We start from the raw sequence: 20,603 nt of genomic DNA, 5'->3' as shown, positions 1-20,603 counted from the left end.
CCCACAGGCCACAGCCATAGAAACCAATGGGCTGAGCATGTGGTTTTTCTAAATATATCCATTTGAGGAAACCTACATGCTCAAAGTTTGAAAATTACAAGGTCATTAGTCTGGGATATTTCTGCAACTTTAGCAGTGGCTAACTAGGTCACAACTGCCCTTACAGAATATGACAGGCAATTTACTGAAACTGGTTACAAGGCGATCTCTTATTTTGGGGAACAACATCTACCTCCTGTGTCACCCTGGCATATCTTCATGTGTCTGCAAGTGGCCCATCGTCAAACATAAAATAAACCTTGTTAAAATAGTTTTATGAAACAAACTATTTAGTAAATATATATATTAACTCTTATGCACCCTATTGGCTAGTGTGTATGCGTACCACTATGCTCTACTGGATGGAATTGAAATTGTTCAACTGTATCTCCTAGTCCCCTATTCAGCAAACAGCGTTAACAGAGATCTTCTTTAGTTTGAGTGCTAAGAGCCCGTACTTCCGGAACAGACGCAGGGTTTTGTCCCCCTATCATGTTACATTCCTAATGGCCATAGTATGCAGTGTACTGACAAGTTTATAGTCTTAGCTGGTCAAGGATTTGTTAAAATATTCAGCCAGAAATAAGTGATTGATACCAGTAGGTCACTGTGTGAGTTCAATTCTGGCTGGAGCATTATGGGGAAGATGGTGAAGGCAGGCTTTCTCCCCTTGCACCTGCGGCAGACCTCTAACACTTACTGTGTGAGCACTAAATGGGCTGGCTAGTCCACCTCCCTCAAGGGATGTTCCCCAGACCATCACCCAACCCCCTTGTATGCCTGACAGCAATGGCTTAGCAAAGTACTTTTCACTGGCAGGTATAAGGAGCACTATGCAGCATGCTTGCTGAGGGATCTTACCTTGGGTAGAAGAATGACTCGGAGTACCTGAGCAATAAAGTTTTCATTCCTCCCTTAGTCCCTGAAAGGAGCAAAGATAATTTTTTGGCCCATTATGTGTAAGGTTGTGTAAAAAATTCTGGTTTTCTTCCCATAAAGTTTCTTTTCTAGACAGACTTAAAATAACAAAGCAAAACACAAGAGCATTATTCATTTGAAAGCCCTGAAGGCTTCTTAAGTGTTATTTAATATTTGTTATTTCCTGCTGTATCTAGGCTCTTTTTAAAAATAGATCTTTGAGCTCCTGATTACCAAGCCATACTATTGGGGGATGCAATGATAGAGGAGAACTATTCAAGCAAAGTCCTTCTTCCTGTCCCTGGTGGCTCTTCAGGGAAAAATTAAAGATACTCCTGGCAAGAGATAACCAAGACATCCTAGCTAAAACTGTAGCTCTTTGCAAAGAAAGTTCTAACACCCAAGGTCAGCTGTAAAGTATTGTCAAACCTATGGCTGCTCCACTGCCAGTATCTTACCCCATGCTTTGTAAAATGATGTGAGACACCGTAAGTATGAAAGGCACTATATAAAGCAAATTACACTCTATGAACGCAAATACTGAGTGATTCATTGGAAGAATTGCTGGGCTGATAACTTCAAACTTTATATATTTTCTGTAGTTTAGACCAATATATATTGGCTTTCAAAGTATTTACATTTCTAATAATGTAATACTTAGTTTGAGTCATTGTAAAATCAAGTGACTTTAGGACCCTGCAACATCCTGAAGCCTGTTGTATTTGTTACTGTAAAACCTAACTTGGAGAGCAGATTTAGAAAAGCTAGCTTTGTTAAAAGCCCTTTGTCTCCTCGTCATAGACACATACGCCTTAGTTCTTTGATCTAACGTGCTCCTCGAATCAAAACTCTAATTTAGGCTGCTAGGGTGAGGTTCTGCATGCTGTCAGAGGATTGGGTATAGCTGTGCTCACATCCACCACATCCCTTCCTGCCAACCTTATATTAAGTGCCAGGAAGTGGGCGGGCACAAGCCCGTGAACTGCTAAAGGACTCTCCCCCAGCCTGGGGAGGAGCTACTGAACCCAGTGCTCAACTGAGTAAGTGGGACAACGAAGAAAAAAACAGGAACAGGTGAGGGTGTCAGAGGGCCAAACTAGGGAACCAGAAGGGGACACCGAGCAGAGAACCCTGGACAGCACCTACTGCTCCTCAAAAGTGTCCAAGGAGCCAGTGGATGCCACCCAGAAGAACTCTGCCCAGATGTGTGAATGGATGAAAGAACAAAAACAGGCCCCACAGTCACAACCCTCCTTCCCCCACCTCCCCAGCCAGCCTCCTCTCCCTGTTGTTATACATGGCCCCTTTGGCCATGGCTAGGAGGAGGTTGATGAGGTGGTCCTGCAACTTCGTGGGGCCACGTATTGGGTGTGCATATACAAAAAGGTGCAGGGAAAAGTCAGACAGAACCTCAACAAGAGGTTCTGGAGGAGCCGGAAAAGGGGCCACAACCTGGCACACTGCAGCTAGACATGCGCCAGGGTCTCCTTCACACCACAAAAAGGGCAGGTGTTGGGAAGAGGGTGAACCACTCCAGGTACGCGCCTGTGCTCACGGCTCCATGAGGGAGCCACCAGCTAATGTCCCTGGCGGGCCGTGGAACCAAGGTGGAATACAGGCTGGCCCATTGGGATCCCTCACCCTCTGCAGCTGGTAGAATGTCCCACCACTTGGTGTCAGGGTGGGACATGAAGGTGGGGAAATGAAGAGTGTGGAGCACGAGCATGTAGAAATGGTCCTGTGGTGTGGTTCGGATGTGAACCAGCTGCAAATCGCGCAGCTGGCTCGGGGTACAAAGGGGTGGGGGCCAAGAGGGCTCACGGGCCTGATGAAGACGTCCAAAGGGCCTGAGGTGGGGGGAGGATGGGGGATACCTTCTCGCAGGACCCGATCGAGGAAAAAACGATAAGTGGGCAATAAGGCTGCCTCCACCTCCCAAAGTACACGCCGGGGGGTGCCAAGGGCAAAGAGCCCTATGCGTCTGCTGAGCGCATAGGGATCCAACCAGTCCCCTGGTTGTAATCCAGGAGGTCTCCAATCCTGGTAACTTCCGCCAGGCCTGCCAACCTCATGCTGGGGAGGTGGAGAAGGCTAAGCTGCCTCTGCCAATTCTATGGCAGTGCTGAGTCTCTTTACAATGTGGGGAAATTCTCTGCTGAGAATCTTTGACTGACTTGAAGCCTTCATTCAGCAAAGCACTTAAATACATGCTTAACTTTAACTGGTGTCATAAGGAGGAGTCCTTTTTTTAATTTTTAATTGTAATTGTATTCCCACATACAAATTAAAACAAAAACATCTTTTAATTGTAATTGTATTCCCACATACAAATTAAAACAAAAACATCAAAACTATGTAAAGATAAAGTTACAGTTGAGAGTGCATATCAGTAACATAACAGTTAAAAGAAACATTACAGGAATGTTGTAATCATCCCTAAATCAAGTATTACAAACAGGAAATTGAGGTTCAGATTACATATAAAAGAAATCCAAAACATTTTAAAACAAGAAATGTACAGCCGAGGCATCCAAATAACCTTAACTCTGCCCTGCAGTGATGTCATGCAATAACTATATGATTATGATTAAGGCATTTTACTATTTGTGGTCCCAGATTTGATTAAACTAATTTTTAAAAAGATTAGTTATTGTCACATCTTCCCCTCCCCCTTTAGTACATGGCAGAGCAAAAGTGGTTTGAGTGCCTTCACTGTGCATTTCTATACTGTACTATACTTGGGTGTCTTTTATATGTAATCTTGATGCTCAATTTCCAGTTTATGTTTAATTTGGGGATATTACAATGTATACATAAAATTATAATTTTGTTACCTTTGTATAGTCACATGTTAATGTAATTTGCGGTCTAAGAATTTCTTTGGCTTTTAAATAATTTTGAAAAATATCGTACCTGAACCCTAAACAAGAAACCCAAGAGAATTTTGCATGTGAAATTTTTAATGATTTGAAGTTATGGAGTATCAACTTACATCACTTTTCAAAATATTAACTTTTAAGGGCAGATTCTCTGGTACATCAGAGTAGTGGAAGACAACCAAGTGGTATACTGGTGAATCCAGCCCTTAATTTGTAATTGACAAATTGCTTTGTTATAAAAGACTATGTTGTAAAGGCCCATATTAAGTGAAAGGAGATGTAGAAGGAGACCAGTCCCTAGGCTAAACAGTCACAGCACATCAAGGACTTCCATATTGTCCTGCCTCAGTTTACCTTGCAGAAGTGCCTCAATGGGCAGTGAAGCTGAGGCATCAGTGCCACTGGGAGATCGCCTAAGCTAGCATGCAGCCATGCTAGGAGAAGTAACTGTCAGCCACAAGTCATGTGCTTGTGAGAACTCTTTCTACGTATTCTGTCTGCTTCATGACTCATTACAAGGAACAAAACTGTTGCATGCAAATCAGCAGCAGAAGAAGAGAGGTAACCCACACAATTGCCAATTATGTCACAATGGTCCTACTTAAGAGTTGTCCAAGCTGTTGACTTACCTCTGACTGTAGCCTGTAAAATCCTAACAATTAAATAAACAATCATTAATAACTTTGCTCAGTTGTAAAGTAATGTCTACAGATATACCCTATGCATAAACACTTCAATTAATTTTAATTATATGGACATTTGAAGTGGTATTTTCTTATTAAGATAATTCACATTATTCTGTCAGATAGTAAATTTTTGAATAGACCAATTTTATATTAATTCCAAACACAAACTGGCAGATTTACTTGTAAACTCTCAGAAAATGCATTCTTTACTCAGAGTAGGTACTGTAAGACTGGGGAGGATATGCTGCATTTTATACAGAACAAAGAGGCTGAATCTCTCCTTTAGTGCAAAACAGGACTCAGCATTAATTGTGGAACTGCAATTGGTGCCTGCAGGGTAAATAGCAAGGAACATATGGACAAGGTGCTCACATCATAAAGCTTCAGTCACAAAAGCAGCACTATCATTTGCTTTATTTTTGCTACTCAGTATCTCTGTTTGATCTTCTAAATGATAATTAAGGCTCTTGTTTCTGTGTCAAGTGTGAGTAAACACTGCATAATATTTTGAGGCAAACTTTCAGCAAATATGTCTTGGTTAATACAACGTGGTCAGAATAAGAAACTGATCAGAACAGCCCCAAGCATTGGCAGGTAGTCAAAATATGAACTGAGATCCAAGCTTTATGCTTGGCCTTCCTCTCTATAATGGGCTAAACCATCACCACAGATATGAACACTCTGGAAGTTTGAGGAAGTTCAGAAGCAGCTGCATTGGGGGGGGTGGGGGGAGGAGAATTGATCACTCTGTCTGTCCCTATATCAGGCTGAATCAAAACCCAGATTTGAAGTCTGCAGCTTGGTCTCTTCTCAATTAATGCAAACAGAATCCAATGGAACCTTCAGAATTCCTGAGAAGGACTCCACCTATGTGAATTTATATTTGTATAAATATACCCTACATGTCAAATGTGACTAGTAATTTTGGATGCCTCTATTTTGGGGTGCTCAACTTGAGAAACTTTAAAGTGGCCTAATTTTCAGAAAGTGCTGAGTGTCCATCAAAGCAGGCCCCTGAATGGGGTCTCAAGTTGAGCGCCAAAAATTGAGGGACCAAAAAGACCAATCTCTTTTTAAAATAGATGTTCTGGGATGAATGTGCATGCAAGCTCACTAGAAGCAGGAGAAACAGAAGAGATTTAGCTGGGAGTTTCAGTGAACTCTGAACCCAACATGATGCTATTGTGTCTGCCCTGCAGAACTGGTTTTCCAGGGGCAGAGCACAGGTGGCACAAGACAATCAGATATTCTCTTCACTATGCCCAAGGAATGGGATTTCCAGAGTGTAGGACTTTGCCCCCAGCTCCCTCATGTATCTTGCTATCTCTGACCCCAATGTTCTTGTGGTGGACTCTGCTTGTACCCACAACGTTTGAAGATAATTAGGCAAACAAGCTGGTTTGAGAGGATTTTGTTTCAACTTCCTTCCAATTCTAAGATGAGCGGCTGGGGGAGAAGGCAGAGAGAAGGGTCCAAGAGCAACATTTTTTGCAAGTGTTGCTGCATGGCGTTATCCTGTCCTATCACCCACTACTCCCATCTCAAAAAGCAGTGTGGTTTTGGTACTTCCTCCCTTACCTAGCTGCAGACCCAGCTGTTTCCGTGCCTGAATGTTCTATAAAAACATTTGTTGCTAAGGGCACACAGTTCTCAGAAAAAGCAAGCAAGAAATGGTTTGCTCATGTCATCGCTAAGCCTTGGCTGAAGGCTTGTGATAGATGAATTATTTCTATTATTACGATGCCTAGGAGTTCTAGTCATGGGCCAAGAGACCATTGTGCTAGGCACTGTACAAAATGCAGAACAAAGACTCTCCCTGCCTCAAAGAGTATACAAGCAACAACAGATGGATACAGACAGATGGAGAACTACAAAGAAACAAGGAAAGGAGCAAGGATCATTTGTGGATATTATATGTAGGGAAAAAGCATTTTTCATCTGAGAAGAATGATATAGTAGGAAGTGTTTGAAGCAGCAAGTAATGAATTTATTTCAGCAAGATGAGATGAGCAAACTGCTCACCAAGTCCTGCAATCTTTGCTCAGTGAAAATTCCCTCTGCAGCCAATGTGGGGGTCAGTGCTGCAAATTTTCCATGGCCAGAAATCCCAGTATCTTTGATGTTCTGACTAGATAGAGATTATTGGAGCTAGACTGGATGCTTTGTTTTCCTACTTAAATGGAAAAGAAATGGAAAATGTAAACTACTCCCAAAGAGACTATAAAAAAAGAGAACTGCTCATAAAAAAAAAAGTTTGACATATCAATGAGTTTTCAAACCCTGTTCCCTGCAAACACACAACATATCTACTCTGTCTACATACATTACCCCAGAATTGTTGCTGAGGTTGTAGGTAAAGTTGTATGTGTTATACGCTAAGGGAGAGGAGAAGGCTGGGTGCAGTCAGTTTACTTATCAGTTGCAGCAGAAGGAAGTAGCTTGTGAAGATGTAGAATCTGTCATTCTGTGGAGACAGGGTGTGTGACACAATTAAGAGGTGTTCCGTAACTTGGTACTTCCTTGCTTTTTAGAGCTTGTGTTAGGGAGGATCTCAGAAGAATCCAACCTGAATCCCTTTTAAACAAGGATATTGTTTGTGGGATTCTAAAAAGGGCAAATGTCAAATCTGCGCACAAATCAGAAAACTCCAAGTTCTGGTGCAGAAAAGAAAGGTTGAAAATATTAATGCTTTCCTGCATCCTCCTCCCCATTTCCCCACTATAGCAGCGTGGTTGGCTGGGTGTCCATGACTTCAAATGACTCCGTTTTCTAATTTTTCAGATAGGATAATTAATATAACTTTAAGTTACTATTTGATACTTGCTTACAAAATGATAGGTCACCATGGCACTTTGCATGGTGAGTAAGGACACAATCCTTTCTCTGAATTATTTCCAATTTCACTGAGTGCCTCAAGACACTATGTTCTGGGGCCAAAGGGGGAGGGCGGGGGGTAGAGGCAAGGAGGATAGAGAAAGGAATACTGAGAATAAGATTAACGTTGCTTGGGTGGTACTGGATGCAATATGTTAGTTCAATTTTTTTTAATAGGACACTGCTGGATTGCTTGCATTTATTTCAGTTAAGCCCTAACCAAACAACACACTTAAGCATGTGCTTGATTTCAGTGCAACTACTCCCAGTGCATAAAATGAGACCTGTGCAGAAGTCTTTAGAGAATCAGGGCCATAGAGATGGATATATTTCCTGCCCCAAAGAGCTCACATGTTTCATGTTATTGCTTATTTCAGAAGGAATTAGAGGGTCCTGATTTGTGGAAAAACAGAGAAAGAGGAACATAAAAATAGTCACCTTAATTTTACACCATAGCCATAATCAATGAATTTGTCGTATGAACAGATGCCAAAGTCTGACTGATCTGTTTAAGGCCTGTGGTGTAATTGTACAGTAAGAAAAGATGGTACCATATTAGAGAAGTCAGAAGGGTTGTTGTTTTTGTCAGGCACCAACCAAACAGGGTCTTTAATTTCTTGACTTTTTACCGTCAAATATTTTATTTCCATAATTGTTATATCTGACACACCTACATGAAAAAAAAAGAACTAGAAGTAGTTTGGATGTTTTTAACTATGTCGAAATGCAAGTCTCAAAAAGTGTTTTCAGCATTCGTGGGACTTTCCTAAGGTTATTTCCTGACCAAAGGCACAAGGGGAATTAAAAATAAGACCGTGACTCATCACAACTGTACAACTGTCTTTAAAACAAAATAAAATATTCAAGGGCAGGTTCACTACTGCCATTAGCTAGCACAGCTCTGTTGACTTTAATAGAGTTGCATCCGCTTACCTTGGTGGTGAATTTGGCCCCGAGTCTCAGGGTACCTCTCACAAAGGCAGCGAGTACAGATTACTCTCTTGGCTTCCATGGATTCTAGAGCTGTAGCTCACGAAAGCTTACTCTCAAATAAATATGTTAGTCTCTAAGGTGCCACAAGTACTCCTTTTCTTTTTGCGGATACAGACTAACACAGCTGCTACTTTGAAACCTTTAGAGTTATTGTTTACATCATGAGCAATATTTGCATATCTGCTCCAAGGTAAAATATCACTCATGTGACCCATCCCTAATACTGCAAACATGCACTACTGAAAAATTACATAAGTCATAGTGTCTCAGCCCCAAAATATTGAATATATATAAATATTTTTGGCACAGCCTGCAAATGCTGGATGTGACATAGGTCAGATTATCCTGTCTGCTTCTGCTTATGGAAGGGATCCCGATTAGGTGACTCTGGCTGAAAAGGCAGCGGATAAGAAGAGTCAGGAGTGCTTATTCTACACTGTGACGACCTGCTCCCCCTCTGGTGAACTGCTGCCGCATACGTACTTGGCAACTATGCACTGTGAGCAGGGAAGGGGGCAGAGCTCAAGGAATCTCCATGTAGTCTGGGTCAGCAGTTCTCAACCAGAGATCAGGAGCCCCCTGGGGGCCACAAACAGGTTTCAGGGGGTCCATCAAGCGAGGCTGCCATTAGACTCACTGGGGCCCAGGGCAGAAAGCTGAAGCCCCACCACCCAGGGCTGAAGCCTGGGACCCTTAGCCCCACCACCCAGGGCTTAAGCCTAAACCTGAGCAGCTTAGCTTCATGGGGCCCCAATGAATTGCCCTACTTGCTATCCCCTAAGACCGGCCCTGGCTTTTATAGGCAGAAAAACAGTTGTTGTGGCACAGGTGGGCCATGGAGTTTTTATAGCATATAGGTTGAGAACCCCTGGTCTGTCAGGTACCTTTGCTGCCACCATCGAGTATTCACTTCTTGTCTCTCTTAGATTTCAAGTTTCAAGATTTTAACCCTTTCTTCCCAGGAATTGGAAACCCAGAGATACTCTCTTGCATGTGGTAATTATTAGGTAGCATCCCTTCAAAAAGTGGTAGTCAGTTCGGTGACTAAATACCTTTTCTGATTTAATCAGAGTTAGTGAAAATAAAAGTAACTTATTACAATAAGAACAAATGTAATCTAGAATGGAACTGGAAGCTTAGAGAAATAGTTGTATGCACAGAAATTGCTGATCTTACCCTGACTTTGTAAGTCTGTCTTGGAGCATCTTAATTATTTACAAATATACATACATATTGTGCCGTGACCTGTGCATGTCCAGTGTCATCTCTCAGCTGCAACACCTGCTGCTGGGTCACTGGAATGTCTTTGGGAGTGCTCACTTTCTCGAAGGAATCTCTCCCCCTCCAAAGCCCACCTCGATGTATTATGTGGGAAGCTTCTGGGGTGAACTGCAAGCTGAGCACTCTTCAGACTTTTCGGGTTCCCTCCTTGGAGCTCTACTAACCCTTTCTCAGATAGCCCCTATCCCCAGGCAAGTCCAGCCAGACCTTCTTTCTGACCCTCTGGCTCCCTATTCCCTATGATGCCCCATCACCATTCCCAGATCTCCCTCTTTCGAGATTCACTCTCCAACTCTCACCTGGACCAAACACCCCTGCCAGAGGCTCCCCCACCTCCTGTGAGGTCATCAGCTTCAGCAGTTCCTTCACATTCACATTCAGCCCCTACTTCCTCTGGTCCATTGAAAGCCCCTCCAGGACTCCACCACTCTGCCACAGGGGCCTCTCCACAAGCTTCTCTGTAGAAGCATTTGCTGTTCACCTCTTCGTGGATCACCCAAGTGAGATAATGCTTAACCAATCAGCATTATGTTACATGGTGTCACATTCTGATGTGTGCTCCCTCCCAACTTTTCAATTTTTTTGGCCATTTTGTTTTTGACAATAAAAATACTATAGTGCATTGGGCATAAAGATAAGAATGCATATCAACCACCCGAGTGATGCAGTAGAGTATGATACCCTGCATTCACAGATTTTATTTACCCAAAAGGAAGGGGAAGGAAAATAAAATTTAAAAAAAGAAAAGAAAAATCAAATTAAATGGAAAAAAACAATTAAAGCAGCATTGAACTAAAAGAAGAGGAGATAGGTATTAAGGAAATCATTTTTGTATAATAGGTTTTTTTGTTTGTTTATTTTAAACAGAATCATAAGTAAGTTAAGTCAAGAAATCAATAGGAATGAAGGAAGAATAAGTTTCTTCCCAAAACGGTAAGTAAACCTTTCAGTCCTCTTTTTCTTTTGCAAACTATTAAGACAAAACTTTTCAGAATAATTTTCCATTTGAGCTAACAGAAGATCTCCAGTGTTACTTAATAGCAAAATTAGTCTCAGAAAACATGATAAAAAGGAATTTCGATTTATTCTTTCTACGGTTATTCATGTTAGTGCAGTACAATCTCACTAAGATCCCAAACCTACCACGACTTTCAGATTGAGAAACCCAATTGAGCTCAGTCACACTACTCATGTGAGCAAATTTACTCATGTGCATGAGTGTTTTAACACTGGGCCATATTTTGGGAAGTTAAGCTAATTACCATTATTTATTACTGTTTATGGTACTAATATTAATATACTATCAGAGGTGTGCTTTAAAGACAAATTGTAATGAATAAAACAGAATAAAAATTACAATACTTTGTAATATACGAGTATATCAGTATATTATATTATAAAATTAAGAAAACCTTAATAGGAGATGTCTCTAGAGGATGTTGATATTAAATCTTTGGTGAGAAAAGGCATGAGACTGCTTTAGATTTATTTTGAATATTTTGAATGAGTATCAGCAGGTTCACAAATTAGCAAAATTATTAATATAGTGGGGTTCTGTGTTCTATTTTAATAAAATATGGGATCTCTCATTCATTATTGCTTGAGATTTTCTAAGCCGTTCAGGTGATTTAGACATTGCTAATTACTTTTAATAGATAATTTGTCAAAATATTCTACGGAGCTCTGAAAAAAATCTCAGCCACTTCGATAAATTGGCTGAATTTCTCTGAATTCTATTTTTCATGTCACCAGTCCCTAAATCATGATGGGATTCTTGGGATGGACAGTTCAGGAAAAAGTTCTTAATGGGTCATCTGGGGAGCCTTTTTTACTGCAGTCATCATAAAGAAAGGAGCATTATGAAAACACAACTGCCATGCTACAATAGCTAAAATAGTAGCTCCAGACTTCACAGTGGACCCTTTCATCCCCAAACTAACCCCTTCAGCCCTACATGTGGGCAGGGGTGAAAGTAAGTTAAAGGACTTACTGGAACGCCAGAGTCCTGTGCAGGGGGCGTAGCTTCAACCAGAAGAGGCAGGGCCTTAAAAATTTTGATTTAAAGGGCTCGGGGCTCCAGCTGCGGTAGTGGCGGCTGGGAGCCCCAGGCCCTTTAAATCACCCCCAACCTACTAGCTGCAGAGGTGGCTGGGAGCCCAGGGGCTCAGGGGCCACCTAAAGAGCCCAGGGCTCCAGCTGCTGCTACCGCAGCAGAACCCCAGGCCCTATAAATCCCATCCAGAGCCCCGCCGCTGCTACCCCAGGGCTTGGGCAGCAGGCCTCAGGCGGGAATTTAAAGGGCTCAGTGCTCCGGAAGCTGGTACTGCCCCAGCCCTTTAAATCCCCTCCGGAGCCCCGCCGCCGCTACCCTCGGGCTTCGGCAGCAGGGCTCCGGCGGGGATTTAAAGGGCCGGGGTGGTAGTGGCAGCTGGAGCTCCGGGGTGCTTTAAATACCCACCGGAGCCCCGCCGCCACTACCCCAGGGCTTTAAATTGCTGTCTGGGAAAGCCGGTCCCGGTATGGCGCACCAGCTCTTGCCGGTACGCCATACCAGGGCGTACCAGCTTACATTCACTTCTGCATGTGGGTGTCTCCCTCCTGCTCCCCAGTTGATGAGAGTAGCTTCTGACATTGTGCCCTCTTAAACAATGCAGATTTCATAAATGCAGTAGACGCCACAATATAAACATAAACCACTATTAATAACTAAATTATTTATCCTATAAACCTTGGTTGAAATTAGCGAAAAGCACTAGTCCTTGCCAAAGCCCACAGATTAACACACATTTGGAGTCCCTGGCTTCCCATTGCCCTACACCTTTTGTAGTCATTGCCTCTGGTGCAAAATGACTATAGAACATCACCATCATGATCTGGGTAGCATGGTTTTACACCCACTTTGCACATGTGTAATTAACAACCCATGAAATTGACCAAATGTGGAAGACTCTGGGATTTTTAGGCCAAACTGGATCAAAATTAAGTACAAACAGAATAGGCCCCACTCCTGCAAGCACTTATGTACTTAACTGTATGGCAGTGAATAGTTCCCACTGACTTTAATGGAATTACTCAGTTAAAAATACGTGCATGTGTTTGCAGGAGTGGGGCTACATAGAAGAGGGCTCCGAAAATGAAATGAGATGACCAAACTTCTCAAACATTTCTCTCTCTCTCTCTCTCTCACACACACACACACACACACACGGTCTAATTTGCCTTAAACGTTTCCAAAATCATCTAGCCTGGATTAGAATCAGGTTTATGAAACTTCAGGCAGTTTATTTTTAGCTTTTTGGCAAAGTTAGTAGGGAAAGGGGTCAAAATAAAGTTCACTTGTATATTGGAAGACTATCTTCAACTCTAATTATGCTATAGCTTTTACTAAACTTAAACATATTTAGTTCATAATCATTAAAATGTGAAAAAATTTTAATGTCATCACAGGACCCAGCCGCAGAAGTTTCCTGACAATACAGGTAAATATGTACTTGCTGTCTATCTAAATACACAGCGTATTTAAAAAGATTAAAATATTAATTAGCTGCTTGCACAGTTTATTTACAGTCATTGCCATCAACTGTCTTCACGCAAAAATTCTCTGATAAATATTTATGCTCATAGATCTTCAAGCTTTTCTCATCTACCTTGAGTTTAACCTTGAGTAGATAGAAGTAATTCAGTGTGGATAATACATCTGTCCAAGAACTTCCAGGATTAATTGCAATTTAATGAGCTAAATTATGGTTGATATTAGAGATGAGCACGAAGGAAAACCTCAGATCCAAACACACCCAAATGCTGGGGGCTATCGTAGCTGGTGCCTTTAATAGACCTGGGAGTAGCACATGCCAGGAGGATGTGGGTGGGGTGTGTGCAGAGTGATGCAATCTCTTGTTAGAACTGCTTGGGTTGTGTCTGTTACCAAATAAGGAATGTTACACTAGTTGATACCTTAATTCAATAAGGTTTTTTGAGTGAGAGAAACAAGGTTCTGTAAACAGGTACAGTTGGGCCAGAAAAGTCCTTGGATATGTTTTCTTGGCAGGGGGATGCTCCAAATTTCCCCTTGCCTACCGAGGATGCTGAGAGCGCTCTTCATGTTTGCCCCCCACCGCCATACCTGCAGTGCTCATTAGGGAAAGGAGGAGAGAATGACAACAAAGGGGGGAGATAAAGCAGACAGTGAGGGGAGAAGGAGAGGAAGGTGTGAAAGGCAGAGAAGAAGGAGGGAAGTAGAAGAGCAGAAGGTGAGGAGAAGGGAAGATGAGTGGGCCAAGAGCAAGAGGAGAAAGACAGGAAGTCAAGAGAGCACAAGGGGTGAGAGAAGGAAAGAAAGGAGAAACATCAAGTTGGAGATCTAACAAAAGATGTTTTAATAGCGGGGATGGAGGAACAATGGGGGGAAGAAAAGTGGAGAAATAGATACAATCTGGGAGCAGTCATGTGACTACTGAACCTCTAAGGCACAATGTCCTCTCCCATTTGCAATTAGACTTCATTAGGGGCTAAGCAGCTTCCACATGGCTTCCCTGCACTGAGCTTCCATTTTAAACATTTTACTAGCTGGGCCAAGAGCACCCGTACTTCCACAGGTTACTACTCCCCCATTGGTCCTATTGAAAATGGGTTAAAAAGGATACATAACTAGAGCTGAGCCAATAATGGATTGTTTGGTTCAGGGACCAAACTGAAAAATCTGGAAAAAACTCCACTCAGATTTGAACTGAAACGAAATTTTTCTTCAAAATTTTGGTTGAATAAAAAAGTCAAAATTCATTTTGTTGACACAAAACAATATTCTTGTAGTTTTTTTTCCCTTCAGCCAAAACTATTTGCAGATTGGACCTGAATACACAAATAGGTACAGAGACTCCCAAAATGCTTTTCAGTTGAAAAAGAACTATTATTTGAAAAAAAAATTGCCCAGCTCTGCACACAAACTTTCCATATTAGCAACAAGATAAAGCATGAGATGAGAGGTTAACTGCTGAGTCAGTTCCGAATGATTTATTCTTCAACTAGCATTTAAATCCGAAAGGGTAGGACACATCTGAGGCCTGGTCTACACTGCCAAGTTTTTTTGCCAAAAGGCAGCATTTGGCGATGACACAGCAGAAGTGTACACTTTTTGCAAGGAAACTCCTCAGTTGCAGTGCTATAATGAAACCCCCTCGACAAGAGTGCGGAAAGGTTTTATCCCCACAGTGCCAGCGTAAACACCTTGCTTGCTTTTATCGCTGTAATTGGCCTCTGGAGATGTCCCCCAATGCCTGCAGTGACCGCTCTGTCCATTGTTTTGAACTCAGCAGCCATGTGCCCCTCCCCTTTCAAAGCTCCATTCAGACAGCTGGAGTGCTGTGGTGCTCTGCTCTGGGACACAAAGCAAATCATTAACATGGAACGCTTCTGTCGTCTCCCACACTAAGAACACAGTGGCAGGCAGGCCGGGGTGAATGTGTGTGTGTGTGTGTGACACACATATACTATGTGCTGTGCAGAGCCAGGGAGGGAGGCGGGGGCTGATGTTGGGGTTTTCCCCTCCCCCGCCTCAGAACAAGTTACTTTCACGGCTGTCTGAACTTAGGAGACAGCATGCCGACACACTCACTCTCCCCCAACATACACTGTGTCTCCTTCCCTGTCTCCCTCATACTCACACACTCCCTGTCACACACTCTCCCCCACACACTTCAGTTGAAAAGCAGCTAGCAATGTAGTAGGATGCCCATGGAACAATGGAATTGAGAAACCTGCATCATCTGATGCTGTACCTGCCCCATGAGGCATTGCAAACCCTTCCCAAAGCACCCTGCGACCAGATGCACAGTGGAATAGCGACCACAGTGTATTGCTGTCTGTGTTGTTGCAAGAGCTGCTAGTGTGTATGCACTCCAGTGGCACAAGGAGCATAGTATGGACATGCAACATGGTTTAATTAGAGCGCTTTAATAAAAAAGGTATAACTTTTGGCAAAAAAACTTGGCAGTGTAGACATAGCCTTGGTCACAGCAGAAATCATGGGATGTTCAACTAATAATCTTCAACCAGAAGGTAACTGCAAATATGTGAACATAATTCCTGTTGGCTGCCATGGGAGTTAGACACATCCCTCTTCTTGGACAAACTGGTCTGTTATTTTGATGCTCTAGTGGTCACTATTTGTGATGCTCAGTGCCTTTTTACCTGATGAGGTTTTGGTACTCTGAAGCCAACATGTGCTAACAGGTCCATGGTTATGTTTCCTTACACAGGATGCTGTCAAGAAGAGGAAGAAGGCTGGTCTTCATTTGTAAGAATCATGTTTTAGATCACTTAATACTCAAAGCAGCTTCTCTGTTCCCTTAAGCTCCATCAATTGCTGTGCTACCCACTCCCAGCAGAAGGGGAAAGAAGAGGATGTGCTGGGAGTTTCAAAAGCACTCAGTGCTGGCCTAATTCTATACCCTTGAAGTCAATAGGAGTTTTATCATGGACTTCAGTGGGAGCAGAGTTAGCCCAGTTCCCAGCATTTCTGAAACTTCCACCCTCTAGGTTAGTGAGAAATTACACTGAATATTACACCATTTACAGATCAGTGAGAAGCTCCACATCAGAGACAGCACGTCCCTGTGGCCCCTTTGTCTGCAGGTGCCACTCCCCACAGCTCCCATTGGCTGGGAACTGAGAACCCTGGCTACTGGGAGCTGCAGGGGGTGGTGCTTGTGGACGGTCAATGTCAGCAAAATATCTTGGGGCCCACAATCAGATTACCCTGATGGGCCACATGTGGCCCACGGGCTGCAGGTTGCCCATCACTGTCCTATCAGATCTCACAAGCTATACCTATTTGGGCTGGGTCAGAACCACATGACTACAAAGCCCCTAACAAAGACCTGCTTTTGCAGGAAGCATCATTAAGGAAGAGTGCACCACTGGATGATTCCCCAGCTTGGCGCTAGGAGGCACCTTTTGACATCGGTTGCATGAGATATAAAACTGAGGTCCTGTACATCCCCTGCAACTTTTTAAATCTTAGAGGCTTGGGAGATAGGTCGGGTATGAGAGCCTAGAGAGAAAAAAAATTCAACTGAGTAATTTTCTCTCTTGTTAAGCTTCCTCAGGATTTCCTATTGTAAAAGGATATTCATTTCCTATGCTAAACTGCTGTGCAGTGTTATGCTCTGTGTAAATGTTGATACACTCCATCACTTCATTTGATGAAGGGATGAAACAATCCCTGAGTGCTGGTGATAAAATTTGGTATCCTGCAAGATGAAAGACAAGACCATGTAAAAACACAAGCTCATTGCATTAAGTTATGTAGTATCTAATCATTGTCTGTGTTTCACTTGCATATGGCAGGAAGAAGAAGATGATTATGAAAGCCCAGATGAGGAACAGGAACAAGACGCTGATTATGAATCACCAACTGATGAACCAGGACATGACAGTGATGATTATGAACCTCCTCCATCCAACAATGACGTAGCACCCCATAATGTCATATTTCCTGCCAAGTCAATTCCAAGCAACACTGAGTACATAGGTAACTGGTGCAAAATGTAATTTTGGAAGGGATGGGATATTTTAGGGAATTGGTAATAGAATATAGAGCCTTTTACTAGACCTGTTTGTGGATTTTCTAAATGTCTTTTCATGGAAAGATGCAAATTTGTGGAAACTCTGGGATGTTTTCTGAGACTGGCAACTAAGAGAGTGAAAGCATTAAACTTCTGGTCTTACCAGATTGAGGTTTAGGCATACTGAAGGGACAACTTAGGAGTTCACTTGCTGGATAGAGGCCTTATTAGTTATAGGCAAAGCAGTCTTAGTGAATATACATTTTAAGTTAGGGACATGCTAAAAAATTAGTCATAGAAAGAAAGATGCCAGAAGGTTTGTTTCTCTAAAACAAAAACAAAAAAACAAACAGGTCACTGAATTTTGCCCTGGTCTTCAGTAGGATGAAGGCTGAGACTTTTGTTTGGGATCTGCATCAAGATAAACACACACTTCCCCCCATTTAGCTTGGTGTTACACTATGTAACTAGTGCAAGATACAATACTTACACCTATTTTCATTGTAATTTTATATCGCTTCTATGTGGAGTTGACTTGATCCCAGAGCGTATCGTGCATACTTTCGTCATTTTCTAGTCCTGATTCTCCATTGGCCTACACCTGTGAGGTCATTTACTTCAGTGCAAAACACTACCATCTGGACTGGTGTATTTTATACTTACTTTGCAGTGGTGTGAATGAATACATAAAGTGTAGGCCAACAGACAACTGAGCCCGGGGTGTGTGCGTGCACGTAATACCAGAGTGACATTCTAGTCGTCAGGTGTAAAAAGGACAGGGAAAGTAAAACAACCATTGACAGAGTCACTATGGATTTACAGAGATGTAACACAGCAAAATTGGATTCTTCATGTAATGTAAAATTACATAACCATAAACTAAACTTAAGAATGAAGATCTAATGAGAGAGAAAGAAAAATAACCTTTTTTGTGTTTAACTGTTCAGTCTGTAATTTTTATTTATTTATTTTTTTAGATAGACCCACAATGGCTAGACCATCTCCCCAGCCTCCTATTCCACCACAGCGACCTGGCCCATCCCCTGTACCAGCATCATATGCGGGTAGAGGCACTCCTGTATGTTTCTTTTCTTAAAGAATATGTCATTTGTTTCCTTTGGCATTATGTCCTAGAAGGTCCAAGTATAACTCCATGTCCAACATAATGATTGTGTGTGTACAAAGAGGAGGGAAATTATTTTGGCTGTAAGAAAAATTATTTTTTGCTAAAATGATTACTTCTTTTTTGTGGAACAAATATATGGAAATTGTTTCATACTGCAATGTTGCCATATACACTGATAATTAGTGACCATTTGCCAATTCTCAAGAAAATGGTAGCCTTTGAACACCTTGTTTAGCACTACTCTGGCTTTCCCCAGAGGGTTTTCAAGATCAAGCCCTCACTTCCATGGCAATCCCATTGAATTTGGCAGCACTCCATGGAGGGGGAAGGGTTTACAGGATCTGGTGCTGAATGAGATGGAAAGGTAAGAGCACTGAACTGACTCGCCAAAGGCAACAAGCAAAGTTAAGGATAAAGAAGTGTCATTGCCCTCCCCTGCTGAAGGCTGGACGGTTTTCTTAGATACACTCAGAATTTGTCAACATCCACTGGGTTAACAGAACTACCCTTTTCCTAATTTGGCAGATTAAGGCTTTGATCTTGCAAGCCCTTGAGCTGGCTATGCAAATTTTCTGTATTCCAGCACAAATGTGCATGAAAGCTATATATGGATACAAGTAAAACTAATCAGTAAGCACTGAACTCCCTACTGAGTGGTATGAAGTCTGCTGTACCTCTCTCCTCCATTACTTGGAATGCCATACAATGAAACTCTGGCAAGAATAGGTGTGTCTGAGACAATACAGGCTTAAGTGCAATCACCTTCATCGTTTTCATGAGATACGCAGCAACACATTCCTCTCTTTGGTCTCAGTCCTGCCACTAGGAACTTGACAGCCCCTGACACAGCAGCTCTCTCCTGTATGTTTCTTTTCTTAAAGAATATGTCATTTGTTTCCTTTGGCATTATGTCCTAGAAGGTCCAAGTATAATTCCATGTCCAACATAATGATTGTGTGTGTACAAAGAGGAGGGAAATTATTTTGGCTGTAAGAAAAATTATTTTTTGCTAAAATGATTACTTCTTTTTTGTGGAACAAATATATGGAAATGCAAATATGGAACAAATATATGCAAGACTAGGCTCCCATGCTCTCCTTGATCTGCTCATAACTTTTGACCTTGAATTTATGTGCACAAAACTCTTCATCAGGAGTTAAGCAAGACTATTCTAGCTACTCCTCTCTCCTGCCCCTGACATGCTCCCAACCTGCCCTGGAATGAACTCTGCACTTAGGGTTTCCTGCAAAGGGGCAGAGAGATGACAGGGACAATGCTGCAGTTGCCAAAAAAGGCCTTTTACCTGGATAGTATTCTGCAATGGGTGTGGCAATGGGGGTGGGGACCCTAATGGCCCTTTGGGCTCTAACAGATGCACAGGTTGACAGCTGATTTTGGAGATGTGTTCAATAGCCACAGAGGATAAGACAAAAATCCTTGAACTCTGGACATGCAGAAAAGATTTTAATCATTTGAAAAACCATTTGTTTTAGATGTCACCCTACCCTCCTCCATCAAGCAATAATGATGTGAATAGAGATAAAAGTGCCAAGCCTTTAAAACGTAAGTGAAAATATTTGTCTGGGTTTTTTTAAACTATGGTACAATACATATTTTCATGGTCTCCAGCTAGAGCTGTTTTAGTGGCTCTATCCCCCTGTGATGGGGTGCTCTACTCACCGCTGGATGGCACCGCCTCCTGGCAGTACTGGGAATTTGTTCTGCCAGACCGACACCCCTTCTGCGGTTGCACTCCATGTCTCTTCGCCTGCAGCCCCTCTCTGGCTCCAGGAGCTCCTGCTTCTTCTTCTGGGGTATCAAAGCCTTCCAGCACGAATTGTCCCAGGCAGATCGCTCTTCACTGCCTGGTCTGTGCCACTTCCCCAGTGGCTGGGAGGGGAACCCAATCCCATCTTCTACTCCAGGTTCCGGCCCAGGGGTCATCTCATCAGCAGCCAAGGTATGCCCTATCCCACACCTTGCTGCTTTCCCCCAAGCCTCTCTTATCTTTCTGGCTCTCCCCACCAGGTTTGCCAGCCCAGATTCCCTCCTTACAGGGAGTAACTGCAAACTATTTCCCTGCAAAGTCCCCCCACTCTTCTGGGCTTTATACAGGGTCCTCCTGCTCCTGCCCAGCTGAGTGTTGTCTCTAATTAATCCCTGCTTCCTGGCTCCTACTCCAGATGCAGCCTAAGCAGTTAATTGGCCTACCTGGTCACCTTAACCCCTTCAGGCCTTGTGAGAG

General features: G+C 42.6%; 1 protein-coding gene across 1 annotated transcript in view; it reads left to right on the top strand.

Moving 5' to 3' along the window:
- LCP2 (lymphocyte cytosolic protein 2) overlaps positions 1-20,603 on the top strand; it is a 52,193-nt gene that overhangs the window by 18,561 nt on the left and 13,029 nt on the right. Inside the window, exons 4-9 of the mRNA XM_074962118.1 lie at positions 10,538-10,603; positions 13,118-13,149; positions 15,925-15,962; positions 17,015-17,198; positions 18,210-18,310; positions 19,852-19,921. Of these exons, the coding sequence (XP_074818219.1) occupies positions 10,538-10,603; positions 13,118-13,149; positions 15,925-15,962; positions 17,015-17,198; positions 18,210-18,310; positions 19,852-19,921 (491 nt within the window). The remainder of the gene's footprint in view (positions 1-10,537; positions 10,604-13,117; positions 13,150-15,924; positions 15,963-17,014; positions 17,199-18,209; positions 18,311-19,851; positions 19,922-20,603) is intronic.

This window comes from Natator depressus, chromosome 8, assembly GCF_965152275.1.
Source record: "Natator depressus isolate rNatDep1 chromosome 8, rNatDep2.hap1, whole genome shotgun sequence".
NCBI lineage: Eukaryota > Metazoa > Chordata > Testudines > Cheloniidae > Natator > Natator depressus.
The sequence above is the reverse complement of the archived record's forward strand: the minus strand, read 5'-3'. Positions and strand labels throughout refer to the sequence as shown.